Genomic DNA, 14,349 nt, shown 5'->3' on the forward strand with positions numbered 1-14,349 from the left:
CCACTTTGAGCCTTTGCCATGTGCCAGGCTTATCTTAGTGGATGACCCTTTGAGACTGAGGCTGTTTCTGTCTTCATTTGACCCATGGGAAACTGGGGAACAGGAAGGTGACCCGAGGCCACCAGCCCATGCTCCTTCCTCCCAGCACCCTCTGACATCTCGGCTTTTTCAGGCCTGCGGACCATCGGCGTCATCACCAAGCTCGACCTGATGGACGAAGGCACTGATGCCAGAGATGTCCTGGAGAACAAGCTCCTCCCCTTGAGAAGAGGTGAGGCTGGGTGGGGCTGGGGCCACAGGGAGGGCAACAGGGAGGGCGGGCTGGGCTTCAGGAAGCCCGCCACTTTTGAAAAACCTCCTTTGTTTTTATTGTTCTCCTTACTGAGACCATGGCAGATGTCAGGATGCACACACAGACGCACCCGTTTCTGGCTGCCCAGAGCTTACTGCTTTTACATTGTGTTGTAAATCCTTCTAATATTTTTGTCTTATGACCATGCATTACTTTCTGCTGATTTGTATACATCTGTCTTCAGTTACATGGTTAACACCTGCTCATTTGTGGAACAGTAAAAACAAGTGCACAGAAAGAAAAAATTAAAACCACCTATCATCTTAACTTTTCCAAGAGAGCCCCAGGTTAGGGCTTTGTGGATCTACTTCCAAACAGCTTTTACCAGGATTCTGAACTTGTATTGATTTTTGTACTTACTTTCTATTATGAAAATTCTCAAACATTCTCAAAAGTCAGGAGAAGAGCTGGATGAACCCCGAGGGACCCACTACCCAACTTCAGCACCCGGCCAATCTTGAACCCCTAGCCTGGCTTCTCCTACTGTTGTGATTTTCTTCCTGAGGGATTTTAACACAGATCCTACCATTTTACACACCAGTACCTAAGCTTTTCTAACAGCTCCCCTGCCAGTACCCTTTGTTTTTCCAATACCATTTATCTATGGAAGAAACCAGATCATATGTTCCATGTAATGTCCACCTTTGGAATTTGGCCAATTGTCATTCTCTGTAAACTGGTAAAAAAAAAAAAAAACAGGTCTAAACAGGAGGCTTGGTTAGGTTCAGGTCTTCTGACGGGAATTGCCTAAGTATTTTTATTTACAACAATGAGAATAGCAAACAGTTATTGAGTGTCTGCTCTGTACCAGGGACTCATTTAATCCTGACAACAGTCCAATGTCACAGTTGTTGTTAGGTGCCCTTGAGTCAGTTCTAATTTGTGGCGACCCTGTGTACAACAAAATGAAATATTGCCCAGTCCAGCGCCATCCTCACAGTTGTTGCCGTGTTTGAGCCCGTTTTTGGAGCCACTGTGTCAGTCTATCTTGTTGAGCGTCATCCCCTTTTTTGCCGACCCTGTACTTTACCAAGCATAATGTCCTTCTCCAGGGATTGGTCCCTCCTGATAACATGTCCAAAGTATGTGAGACAAAGTCTTGCCATCCTTTCTTCTAGGGAGCCTCCTGGCTGTTGGATCTAAGTCGGATCTGTTCGTTCTTCTGGCAGTCCCTGGTATATTCAACATTATTCACCAATACCGTAATTCAAAGACATCAATTCTTTTTCGGTCTTCTTTATTCATTGTCTAGCTTTCGCCTGTATGTGAGGCAATTGAAAACAACATAGCTTCCATCAGGCACACCTTAGTCCTTAAAGTGACATCTTTGCTTTTTAGCACTTTAAAGAGGTCCTTTGCAGCAGATTTGCCCAACGCACTGCATCATTTGATTTCTTGGGCATTGATTGTGGATCCAAGTGAAAGGAAATCCTTGACGACTTCAATCCTTTCTTGTTTATCATGATGTTGCTTATTGGTCCAGTTGTGATGATTTTTGTTTTCTTTACGTTGAGGTGTAAATCCGTAGTGAAGGCTGTTGTCTTTGATCTTCATCAGTAAATGTTTCAAGTCTTCTTCACGTAAAGCAAGCAACGTTGTATCATCTGCATAACGCAGGTTGCTAATGAGTCTTCTTTCAGTCCTGATGCTGCATTCTTCTTCATATAGTCCAGCTTCTTGGATTATTTGCTCAGCATACAGATTGAATAAGTATGGTGTAAAGACACAACTCTGACGCACACCTTTCCTGATTTTAAACCATGCAGCTTCCCTTGGTTGTGTTCGAATAGCTGCTTCTTAGTCTATGTACGGGTTCTGCGTGAGCATAACTAAGTATTCTTAAATTCCTGTTCTTTACAGTGTTATCCACAATTTGTTATGATGCACACAGTTGAATGCCTTTGCATAGTCAATAAAACACAGGTAAACATCTTCCTGGTATTCTCTGCTTTCAGCTAGGGTCCATCTGACATCAACTATTATATCCCTCATTCCATGTCCTCTTGTAAATCCTGCTTGAATTTCTGGCAGTTCCCTGTTGATACTCTGCTGCAGCCACTTTTGAATGGTCTTCAAAATTTTGTGTGTGATATTAATGATATTATTCGATGATTTCCGCATTCTGTAAGATCACGTTTCTTTGGAATGGGCACAAATGCGGATCTCTTCCAGTCAGTTGGTAGCCACCAATGAGGTTGCTCTATTCTCATCCCTATTTTATGGATGAAGAAACTGAGGCACAAGAAGCTAAACCCCTTGCTCCAGCTCACAAAGCCAGGAAGTGGCAGAGCTGGCTTTAATCACGCTCCAGGCAGCTTTGTGACCTGCTTTTCTGCTTCCTTTAACAGAATGGCAGAACGTTTCCCCCTGACAGGTAAATAAATATCCTTTAAGAAGACTTCAAAAGAGTCCATGGTATTCCTTATGGGGTGTGCAGGCCATTGTCCCAGCCTTGTTTGTTGGACACTCAGGTTATTTCCTGTTTTTCACTGTGCTGCAGTGTTGCATAGCCATCTGGGTTTGCTTGTTTTTTTTTTTCTTTTTTTAAGGCCATGTCTTCCCTCTCTGATGTGCTGTCAGCTGTGGGCACCTTTTGTGTCTTCGATTTTGCTCCCAGGGGTTCCATCCTGCACGTCTGGGATAGACATGGAGAAACATTCCAACCTGGGTTGCTGCCTTCCCCCGGCACAGCTGAGACATTGAGTGGGGGGAAGGAGCATGGCCAGAGCCAAAATCAAAAACCCATTTGGCTACAAGGATCAGGGGCTGAGAAGCAAACCTGTGGCTGGCAGCAGTTTAGGAGGGAATGTCAATGCTGAAGAGAGAACACCTAGTCAGGCCCGCTGTGCCAGCACCCTCCATCCAGCCCAACCCCAATCTTCCCCTGCCTAGGTCTCCATCTCACAGTTCTAGGGACTTGGGTCAGGCTCAGCTTCCCAGCTTTGCCAACAGAGTGGCAGACAATGTGGAAGTCTTCAGCTTCCTTCCTCACCAACTCACTGCTGTCCACGCCCCCTCCTTTGCCTGCCTGTCTTTTTCCTCTCTCCTCTCACTTGTGCACTTGCTTTCGTCCGTGACCTCAGGCCCTTTCTCCCTGTTTTCTCCTCCTCACAGGTCTTCTGAATCCCTCTAACTGGACCCTTTGTCTTTGCCTACAGCAGGCTCAGGGCTCCTGTACCTGTAAAAAAACCGAAAAGCAACCATAGCCTTTCTCTCCCGCTGCTGTTTCCTTCCGCATGCTCTTAGACAAACGAGAGTATTTGGGCTTCATACAAGTCTGTGTTCAGATCTCTCAAGTGACCTCCCTGTGGCACTGGTTCCCTCATCCGTAAAAGGAACTTAACAGTAGCTATGGAGAGGAAGAGATGCAGTCATGTCTGCACATGGCCCAGCAGGGTAGACGTCAGGCTCACTCCCCTCCTCCCCACTGCTAAGACTTTTCAGTTGCCCTCAAGTTGCTTCCAACTCATGGCAACCCCATGTGTTTCAAAATAGAACTGTGCCCTGTAGGGTTTTCATGGCTGTGACCTTTCAGAAGCAGATCACCGGGCCTTTCTTCCGAGGCACCTCTGGGTGAGTTCAAACCACCGCCCTTCTGGTTAGTAGCCAAGTGTTTAACTGCACCGCTTAAGGTGTTTTGCCACCTATCTCCAATCCACCTTTCCCACCTTAATTATATTAATAACAATAACCACTTCTGTTTATTGACCACCTACCATGTGCTGCTATGTGTTGGAATCCCCGACGGCACTGGGTTTGGTTTTATTTTTTTTATCATGTGTCAGCCACTAGGCTAAGTCCTTTGTTTTCCATGACACCCATTTGTACACACCTTGCAGTATGGACTCTTAGGGCCTCACATCTGTGCCCTGGGGCTCCTGGCTGTTCTGTTTTTTTTCGAATGCCCCTACCCTTCTCTCCCGAGTTATGTCCAAATACTGCAAATATTTTTTTCCAACTAGCATGTTTATTATAACAGTAGGTTTTCATGTTTAAAAATTTTCCAGAACTGTAGTGAAGGCTGATAAATCAAGGCGATTGTCTCCCAAGCAACCCCACGACAAGTCCCATTTCTCACATGCTCACCATTAACTGGTGCTCATGTTTCATCCCAGAAGACTTTAATGCAAATGCAATCGTTGAAAAAATGTTTTCTTCAAGTATTTCTCTAGTTTCACGTCTTTCGTGTAAATCTGTGATCCCTCAAGGATTAATTTTGGTGGGCATCCAACTTTGTGTCTTTGCTAACAGCATCCATTGTCTAATCCAGTTTTCCTCCTACAGATTTTCATGTGTTAACCTTCAGTGCCCACCTGCTTCTGGGTGTGATTTTGGAGTTTCTGTTCTGTTCTATTCATCTCTCTGGGCATACATGCCCTCATATACCCAGCCATTTTAAAAACGATAGCTTTGTAATATGTTTTAATATCTGGTGAGATGAGCTGGGCATGCATTGCCCTTTTGTTGAGATTTTTTTTTCTTAGCTGTCTTTAAAGCTTAGTTTGTGGACTTTATTTTCCCCAAAGTTTTTCTCTGTCTCCCCTCATGCCAGGCAGAATGTAGTTCTCCTCCCTCCAAACCCTCGCATTGCATTTCAGGGCCTGCCTTCTGTTGCACACTGTTTTTGCATCCTCCTCTGTTGTCACTGGAGCCCTGGTGGTATAGTGGTTAAGAGCTTGGCTGCCAACCAAAAGGTTGGTAGGTCAAATCTACCAAGTGCTCCTTGGAAACCCTGTGGGGCGGTTCTGCTCTGTCCTATAGGGTTGCTCTGAGTCGGAATTGACTTGATGGCAGTAGGTTTGGTTTTTTGGTTTTGTTGTCTCTGAGGAACATAGTACTGCTGGTAGCCCAGTCTGGGAATGGCAAGACCCACTTCTGCCCTGAACCTTACCTAGCCCCAGGCCTGGTCCACAGTGGGTGCCCAAGCACATTGGCTTGCCTGGCATTGCTTCCACCTAACCCTCTTTCCCCACAGGCTACATCGGCGTGGTGAACCGCAGCCAAAAGGACATCGAGGGCAAGAAGGATATCCGTGCAGCCCTGGGAGCCGAGAGGAAGTTCTTCCTTTCCCACCCGGCCTACCGGCACATAGCAGACCGCATGGGCACCCCGCACCTGCAGAAGACCCTGAACCAGGTATGGCAGGGGAGCAGGGCACCACGTGCAGCAGTACGGGTTACCCCTTGCCAACAGCTCTGATCACAGTGGCACTGGGCAGCTTGGCAGAGGCAGGCAGGCCTTAGTGCCTTAGTCCAGAGCTGCACTCATTTTAACAGAATGGATTCAGTCCCCATTTATTACTCACATCATAAATGCATTTGATTCAGGGCCTGGTAAAGAGTGGATCTCAGTGGTCGCCGCTACTGTTACTACCATCACTGTTGTTAGGACTATTGCTCTGACTGCCACTGGAATTATATAGTCACACCCAGGAGGCTGCATTTAGTTCCTGGGGTTGGCGACCTGACTTAAGAACATCTGGCCCAAACCAAGTCAGAGCAGCCGGCAGCACCAGAATGTAGCTAAGTGGGGGTACTCCAGAGGCTGGCCTTCACCAAAGCCCAGCTCTGAGCAGTGGCTCTGGGCCAGGGGCCCAGCCATTCAAAGCATCCCTGCCCTCTTGGGCTGGTGTTGGGAATCAGGGAGAATGCGTCTGTTAAGTTAAAGCTCAGCTCATCTACTTCGTGAAACGCAGCAAGTATCAAACACCAGCAGTTTGTATTTTCTATATTCTTTCTTATAGGTAATATAGTCACAGGGTTCGTAAATACAGACTGTATTCAAAGGTGAACAGTGAAATTTCCCTGTCTGCCCCGACCTTGCACCCACAGGGAAACACTATCCTTGGTTTCTGTAAATAAAAGCAGGAAGGAGTCTTTCTAGAACCACGGAGGCTAGAGGAGCCCCCAAAACTATTGCTATGGGATAATCTTTAAACCTTAATCCAAAAATATCCCCGAAGTCATCTTAAAACCAAACAGTAGTTCAGCTTTAACTAGTAAAAAAGCTCCGCCTTGAGCATTATGCTCTTTTAAGAACTATCCATATAGGATCAAATTGACAACAGCAACTCGAAAGATTAGATAGGAACCTTTGGTGGCGGTTAGTTTGTGTTAATGGGGGAGGCACAGCGCAGAAAAGGAGGGTGAGAATGGTTGCACAGCTTGAAGGATGTGATCAGGGCTGCAGAATTGTATGTGTAGAAACAGTTGAATTAGTGCGTATTTTCTCGTGCATGTTCTCAACAACAAAAAAATAAATAAAATCGAAGAAAGAAACTGTAATAAAAGAAAAAAAAAAACAGGACGCACTTCAGAGAGTCTTGTTTCTCCCTTTCATACTGTAAGTGGTGGCACTCGCTTTTTTCCCTCCTGGAGCACTGGCCCTGCCACGAAGAGCGCTTCCTGCTCCGTGTGTAGCTGTGTAATCCCCCCTGAGCAGACGGGCCCTAATTCTTACCCAGTCTCCTTTTTGAGGGCCCCAGGCTGGTTTCTGTTCAGGAAAAGGCTGGAATTAGTAACGTCATTCTGCTTAGGTGCAGCTTGCTCTGCACAGTTGGATCCCCGATACGGGATTATGCTGTGAATCCAGAACAGGTTGCTGCTATCGCCCTCAACAGGAGTCATCCTGTCACCCGTGCCAGGACTCCCTCCCAGCAGGAGTGGGGCAAGGTCTGGGTGCCCCTCACTGTGTCCGGGAAGGTGGCAGGACCCCAGGTGGCAGTCAGGAAATTATGCATTCATGTGTGCACTGGGGACACAGCGGGCAACGAGAGTGGGCCCTGCCCTCTGGGAAGTATGTTTCTAACAGCCACCAGCTAAATGCACGATACAGGGCTGGGGAGAGAGCTAGCGCAGGGCTCGGGGGAAGCAGCCCGGGAGGGCAAAGCGGGGAGTCAGCACCTCTTGGGTTGGCCAGGGTCTGCCTGGGCTGGGGGAAGAGCCAGAGGAGGGAAGTGAAACTCCGTGCAAGTGGCTTGGGGGCCTCCTTCTAGAGAGCCTGAGGTCACGGCTCAACTCATTCAGCTAGAGCTGGGTTCAAACCCTGCTGCCTTCAGGAACAGTGGTCCCCACCTCTCCATTTCCCCTCAATTTAAATGGGGCTGATGATACTGTTCTGGGACATGGCTGGAGACCAGGGCACGCTGCATAGACCCAGGCAGTTCCCACTGGAGGGGCAGGACCTCTGGTCAGGGAGGGAGCTTTGGGGTGGCCTCCACTGGATCCATTCCAGTGCTTGGGTGTGTTGATGTCTGTTTTCTAGCTTCATGAAGGCTTCACTGATACTTCACTATGTGAAACAGATGGCAGTGAGTTGCTGGTTTGTCTTTCTTGTGTATTAGTTGGTTTCACGGCTTTTGTTTTGTTCTTTGGTTTGTTCCTTTCTCTCTTTTATAACAGTAAAAAAAAAAAAAAAAAATCATACAGCCCAAATATTAGTGAATGCCAAGTTCCTCCTGTGCCATGGTAGCCAGTTCCTTTCCCCAGCGGCAGCCAGTGTCACTGCTTTCCTGAGACCCCTTCAAGGGACACCTGGGGCCTGGGAAGACATAGATGTATATACAGGTAGTCCCAGGTTTACGGCTTACTCAAATTACGACGAACTACACTTACGCCACCAGTTTTTTTCTTGGCATAGCTTTTCATTAATAACATGTGCTATATATACAGTGTTGCAGCATGTATTTTGCTGATGTTATCATTCTCACACGAACCCCCAAAGACAAAGATGGATTTATAAAGATACTGATAATAAAAGGCAATGATAATGAAAACTAAAAAAAAAAAAAAAAAACGAAGTATTCAACTCATGCCAGAACCGATTTATGATGGAGTTGTCAGGATGGAACCCTGTTGTAAATCGGGGACTACCTGTATAGCCAGCCCTCTGTTCCTCTTCTTTCCTTCCTTCCTCCCTCCCTCCCTTCTTTCCTTCCTTTCCCTTTCCTCCTTTTTCCAACCTGAACAGTAATATATCCTGCTCACTGTTCTGTACCTAGTTTTTCTCTGATAGCACATCTTGGGGATTATTCCATATTCTTATATGCAGCAGTGGCACTTGTGGTTCAATGGTAGAATTCTTGCTTTCCATGCAGGAGACCTGGGTGGGATTCACAGCTAACACACCTCATATGCAGCCAACACCCATCTATTTATTAGTGCAAGTTTGCATATTGCTGTGATACTTAACAGATTTCAGTGGAGCTTCCAGACTTCAGATAGACTAGGAAGAAAGGCCTGGTGGTCCACTTCTGAAATTCAGCTAATGAAAATGCCATGGATCACAGCTATCTGATCTGCAACAGGCCATGGGGATGGAGCAGGACTGGACACTGTTTCGTGCTCTTTTGCATAGAGTCGCCATGAATCGGGGACTGGCCGAGTGGCAGCTAACAACAACCTCCTTTTAAAATGTGTGAATAATGAATCCAAATGGTTCAAAAGCAGAACAACACAGAGAAAAGGGGTTCATGAAGTCTCATCCTGCCCATCCACTTCATTCTCCCCTTTTCTTCCACATTTGTTTTTTGCTACTCCTCTTTGTTTATGCAAACTCAGCTTCCTAAGAAAGATCCGTGGTTGGTGCAGCATCTTGCTCCATGGACAGTGCTGAGCCCCTGTCCTTTCCCCATGTTTGACCTTTTCTGTGGCTGGATGTTTCTGGTGTGTTCTCTCAAGGCCGTGGGGTATGGTGTGCACCTCCAGGCGGGCCTGCACCTTCCAAGCATTCTGCTCCCACTGATCTCTGATCTCTGGCCTCTCTCCCACAGCAACTAACCAACCACATTCGGGAATCGCTGCCGGCCCTGCGCAGCAAGCTGCAGAGCCAGCTGTTGTCACTGGAAAAGGAGGTGGAGGAGTACAAGAATTTCCGGCCCGACGACCCCACGCGCAAAACCAAAGCCCTTCTGCAGTACGTGCCCACCACCCCAGCCTGGCTTGCCAGGCCTTCTATTGGTTGCCTACTGGTATACACCCAGCCAGAGGGCACCAGTCTTCATTCGTTTCACTTGTTCATTCAACAAACATTTGTCGAGCACCACATGTGTGCCAGGCCCTTCATTCAACGCTAGAGGCACAGCAGTGGGTGAGGCAGACACCCATCCCTTTCGGTGGTGCCTCAGCTTGGAGATCGGGATAGAAAATAAGTAAACAGCAAAGTTTATCATGTGTTAACTGGTGAAGTAGTAATGTGGGGAAGGGGCTAGAGAATGCCAGGGTGGGCAGGTGTGTACTCTTACACAGTGGTCAGGGAGAGCCTCACTGAGAAGACGAGAGAGCCAGGCAAAGACCTGAAGGAGGTAAGGAAGGGACCTTGCAGTCAGAGGGAAGAGGCCTGAGCCCAGACGGCACCTGGAGTGTTGGCGGCACAGCAAGGAGGCCAGTGTGCCTAGAGGGAGTGAGCAAGGGGGGAGCAGAAGGAGGTGAGGGCGGGAAGGGACAGGAGTAGATCATACAGGGCCTTGTGTGAAGAGGGGGGGACTGGTTTTTACCCTGGAAGGCTGTGACAGAGGAAGGATGGGGCCTGGCTCAGGTGTGCACAGGCGCCCTCTGGCTGCTGTGGAGAGGATAGTCGAGGGAACAAGGGCAGGAGCCAGGCCCTGTGTCAGCTTCCAGGGGTTCACAGTATTTGGGAGTCCATATGTGGTGCAAATGCTAGTTAATAGGTTAGATGTTTGAGTCCGCCCAGAGGTGATGCAGATAAAGGCCTGGAGGTCTACTTCTGAAAAATCAGCCATTGAAAACCCCGTGGAGCACAGTTCTACTCTGACACACGTGGGGTTGCTATGAGCTGGGGTAGACTCAATGGGACTGGTCAGTTCACATGGTACAAAATTCCAAGAGTCCAAAAGGGTTGATTGTGAAAACTCTCTTCTCCCCTATGCCCCAGTTCTCACCTTCAAACGGTTTCTTGCCTTGCAAATGAATAAGAGCAGTGGGGGCAGACCTTTCCATTGCAAGGCTTGCCACTAGGTATGTCGCAGTTTATTCATTTAACCAGAGGTTGATAGGTGGCATTCAGGTATCTTGCGCTTCAACGAAATCAGCATTGAGTGCGTGCGTGAGGACTCCTGCAGAGCAGACACCTAGGAGAGGGATGGCTGTGTCCAGGGGCCTGTGCGTTTATGTACGGATCGATAAGGTGCATAAATTGCCCGTGCCCACCCTCCAGGGCTGGTGTTTGGGTGCATTCCCTGGGGCCACATACATGCCTGGCTCCCAGGAAGCCAAGGATACCAAAGCTAACAGTTCGTGATTTTATCACCATGGTTATTAAGATGGTTTGTTCTGTATCTGGCTTAGCTCTGCCCCAGCACAGCTCAGTAATCAATCCCTGTCGGGGTAAAGCTGTACACAGACTCCTTTATCTATAAACTCCATCCTGGGCCTGTAACGCAGATTATTTCAAAGCCCCGGTAGGTTCTTTCCACAGGCAGATTCTTTCCAGAGGCATTTTTCTGATCAGCTCTCTTCCCTTGGCTTTTGTGCTTTGCACCTGGGTCTCTCTATTCTGGAATTGGCAGCAGGAATGCATGTCCCTGGGTACGTGATTGTGGCTCACCCCTCTCATCTCCAAGGACCGCTGCTCATGCGTAGTCACCTTAGCTGCCCCGCACAGGTGAGGATGCTCTGGGAGCACAGCCTGGGCTGGCCCCGAATCAACTTCTGCTCCATGGGCAGCATGGTTACCTCCCTTCTGCAGCTGGCAGCAGGGGATCGGAGCCTACATCCTCACCCTGAAACAGCCCTGCCCTGCTGTGCTGTGGTGCTGTGCCTCTCACAACTTGGTCCTGTTGTGGTCCATCCCAAGTGCAGCATTCACGAGGCCTTGCATGTCTCCTGGAAGAAATCAAGTATGCACGCCCTTCACTCTCTGCGGCCAAAGAGTTCCTTGGGATTCGGGCAGCCTGTGTGGCCCTGGGGCTTGGACGGAGAAGCTCTTCAATGGGTGGCGTGTTTGGCCACCCTGGCACCACGCTGACATCAGCTTTGCTGTAGAGCTGCAGGCTTAGTGCCCCAGACCCAGCTGGGAGCTGGTCCCAATTGGAGCCACTAATTTCTGCAGAATACTTGAGTGCGTGGAACTTGGGGGTTGAAATGAGGAAATGAGTGAGGCAGAAGTGCTGACGACATCCAAAATGCCACCTCTGTCGTCTTAGTTCTGTACTGTTCACGTCGTCACAGACCTACTAAACCGCCTTTAGAGACTTTTTAAAGGCCAGGCTGCATTCTAAGGGCCACATGTGTTATTACCACATTTTGGCAATCATGTGAGCATTAAAAAAAAATCAGGAAGCATCATCTAGTTACAGGCAAATTACCACTAATCAGCCACGTACTTTTCTGTGGCTGTGCAAAATAACAGCGTATTTTCTGATCGGTGACATCTTGGTGTTGGCGAAATACAGAAACTCCTTGGATCCTCACAGTGACCTCGTGGGTAGGTGGTGTTATGATCAGTCCACTTTGCAGATGAGAAGACTGAGGCTTAGAGGAACAAAGCCGCTTGTCCAAGGCCTCATGGTCCATCACTATTGGAGTCAAGCCATACAGCCTGTTCCGCACTAAGCTTTGAGTTTTCAGCATTTAAAGCTCCTCCCTTTCCCCACCCAGTGAAGCAGAACAGAATGTCAGCCTCACTGTCTGTGATGGCCTGAGGGTGCACAGGTGACAGGGTGGGAAGACAACAGAGCAAGTGGGTCAGGTGGACAGATGGGATGACAGCAGATGTCATCCTATAGGAAGGAGCTCCTGGCTGAGAAGGAGTTGGGGCGGAGAATCCAGAGCTGCTGTGTTGTCACAGCATTTAGGGAGGTGATGGGAGCCAATAGGAACTGCAGAATTGGAGGGATGGCCCTTTCTCCCTCAGGGCAGAAGTGCTAGCTTTGCATATAGGGAGTAAGAAAAGAACCCCCACCCCAGAGGCATCCTGCAGGCATGAAGGGCGGAGAGCGGGCCTGCCTGGAAGCTAATGTTTGCCATCAGCAGCTCTTGTGTTTGTGTGTTTATTTTAACTTGAGCACACGTTTTGCTGCTAAAACTTTAAAAAAAGGGGAAGTGAGCCATGGTCTGACTCTGGAGATAACTCCTGGAGCTATGTTGAAACCGTTTTGATGCCGGGGTTTTCCTCCTCGCAGGATGGTCCAGCAGTTTGGGGTGGACTTTGAGAAGAGGATCGAGGGCTCGGGCGACCAAGTGGACACACTGGAGCTCTCTGGGGGCGCCCGCATCAATCGCATCTTCCACGAGCGGTTTCCCTTTGAGCTGGTGAAGGTAGTGCTGCTAGGGCTGGGCCGTTCTGTCTCTTTTGAGCACACCTTCCTGCTTGACCCTGTTGTCAGCCTCCATCCAGGCAACGGGGTGTCGAGCTCCCACCTCCAGGCCTGAGCTTGCTGTCAGCAGAACTCAGCCTGGAGAAGGGCATCCATCCCAGAGTGGGCAGCTTAGAGATATCCACAGAGCTGAATGAGAGTTCCATTTTTCCCTCTTTCAGAAAGGAATACACATTCTTTTCAAAACACATAGAAAATATAGGTAAATTGACCTGGGCGGATGTCCTCAGCATACCATCGAAGTGAGGAAGTGCAGGTTACAGAAACACCCTGCAACTTCACACCTAGATGATATGTATGATGTCCTCACGTATCACATTTAGATGACACATATAATGTCCTCACGTCACATCACGCCTAGATGACACGTGTGATGTCCTCACATCACATCACACCTAAATGACACGTATGGTGTCCTAACACCACATCACACCTGGATGACATGCATGGTATCCACACCACATCACACCTGGATGACACATGTGTCCTCATACCGCATCAGACCTAGATAGCATGTATGATGTCCTCAGGCCACATCACACCTAGATGACACATATGGTGTCCTCACACGTCACACAGATGACACGTATGGTGTCCTCACACCACATCACACCTAGATGACACATGATGTCCTCACACCACATCACGTAGATGACATGTGTGGTGTCTTCACACCACATCACATCTAGACGACACGTATGGTGTCCTCACACCACATCACACCTAGACGACAAGCATGATATCCTCACATATGAAATCACCTGTGTGTTGCTGCAAGGACACATCTGCAGGACTACTCAAAAGTGTTATCAGCTCCAGGTGCTGGGATTAGGGGTTTCCTTTTTCCTCCTTTTTGCTGATTTTCTTGGTGTTTTGCATCTTTTACAGTGAGCACGTACTGTTTTTGAAAAAACAGTGACATTCTTTTTAATAAAAGAGAAAAAGAACAAAAGCTAAAAGGAAAAAAAAAACCATACTCCTAACATCCCCCAGACAACTTTTAGCACGTTGGCATGTGTCCTTGCAGGATTATTTCTTTGTAACTGGGTAAGCGTGCACGTATGCACTCCAAATAGACTCGTCCTTATTTCTGTGTATATAGGTATTTTTTTAGGCAGTGGTGGGTGCATGGTAGAATTCTTGCCTTCCACCTTACACACAGCCAACACCCATCTGTCAGTGGAAGCTTGCGTGTTGCGCATTGTGTGGAGCTTCCAGACTAAGACAGACTAGGAAGAAAGGCCTGGTGACCTACTTCTGAAAAATCATTCAGTGAAAACCCTGTGGATCACAATTGTCTTATCTGTAACTGATCATGGAGATGGTGCAGGACTGGGCAGCATTTTCTTCCATTGTGCATGGGGTCACCATGAGCCAGGGGCTGGCTTGACAGCAGCTAACAACAACAACGTATATTTTTTAAACCTGAAACAGATTATGTCTTTCATACCGTGCTTTTTTCGTATGGTGACAGTCTCTCCCAATTAGTCCTATCTGTATTGTGGATTGTTAATGGTGTACCGTACAGGTAGTCCCTGACTTACAATGTGCTCAGGGTACGACGAACCACACTTACGGCTGTCTATTTTCTTGAATTATTTTTTACGACTTTTTTTTTTTTTACGTCTGACTTCTAGTAATATGTACTACATGTAACGTTGCA

General features: G+C 48.0%; 1 protein-coding gene across 7 annotated transcripts in view; it reads left to right on the top strand.

The window, feature by feature from the left end:
• Positions 1-14,349, top strand: part of DNM2 (dynamin 2) — a 94,922-nt gene that overhangs the window by 49,968 nt on the left and 30,605 nt on the right. For all 7 annotated transcript variants that reach the window (XM_049876890.1, XM_049876888.1, XM_049876892.1 and 4 more), the window contains exons 5-8: positions 173-271; positions 5,328-5,488; positions 9,123-9,265; positions 12,492-12,627. In XM_049876890.1, the coding sequence (XP_049732847.1) occupies positions 173-271; positions 5,328-5,488; positions 9,123-9,265; positions 12,492-12,627 (539 nt within the window). The remainder of the gene's footprint in view (positions 1-172; positions 272-5,327; positions 5,489-9,122; positions 9,266-12,491; positions 12,628-14,349) is intronic.

Source organism: Elephas maximus, chromosome 3, assembly GCF_024166365.1.
Source record: "Elephas maximus indicus isolate mEleMax1 chromosome 3, mEleMax1 primary haplotype, whole genome shotgun sequence".
NCBI classification, from domain to species: domain Eukaryota; kingdom Metazoa; phylum Chordata; class Mammalia; order Proboscidea; family Elephantidae; genus Elephas; species Elephas maximus.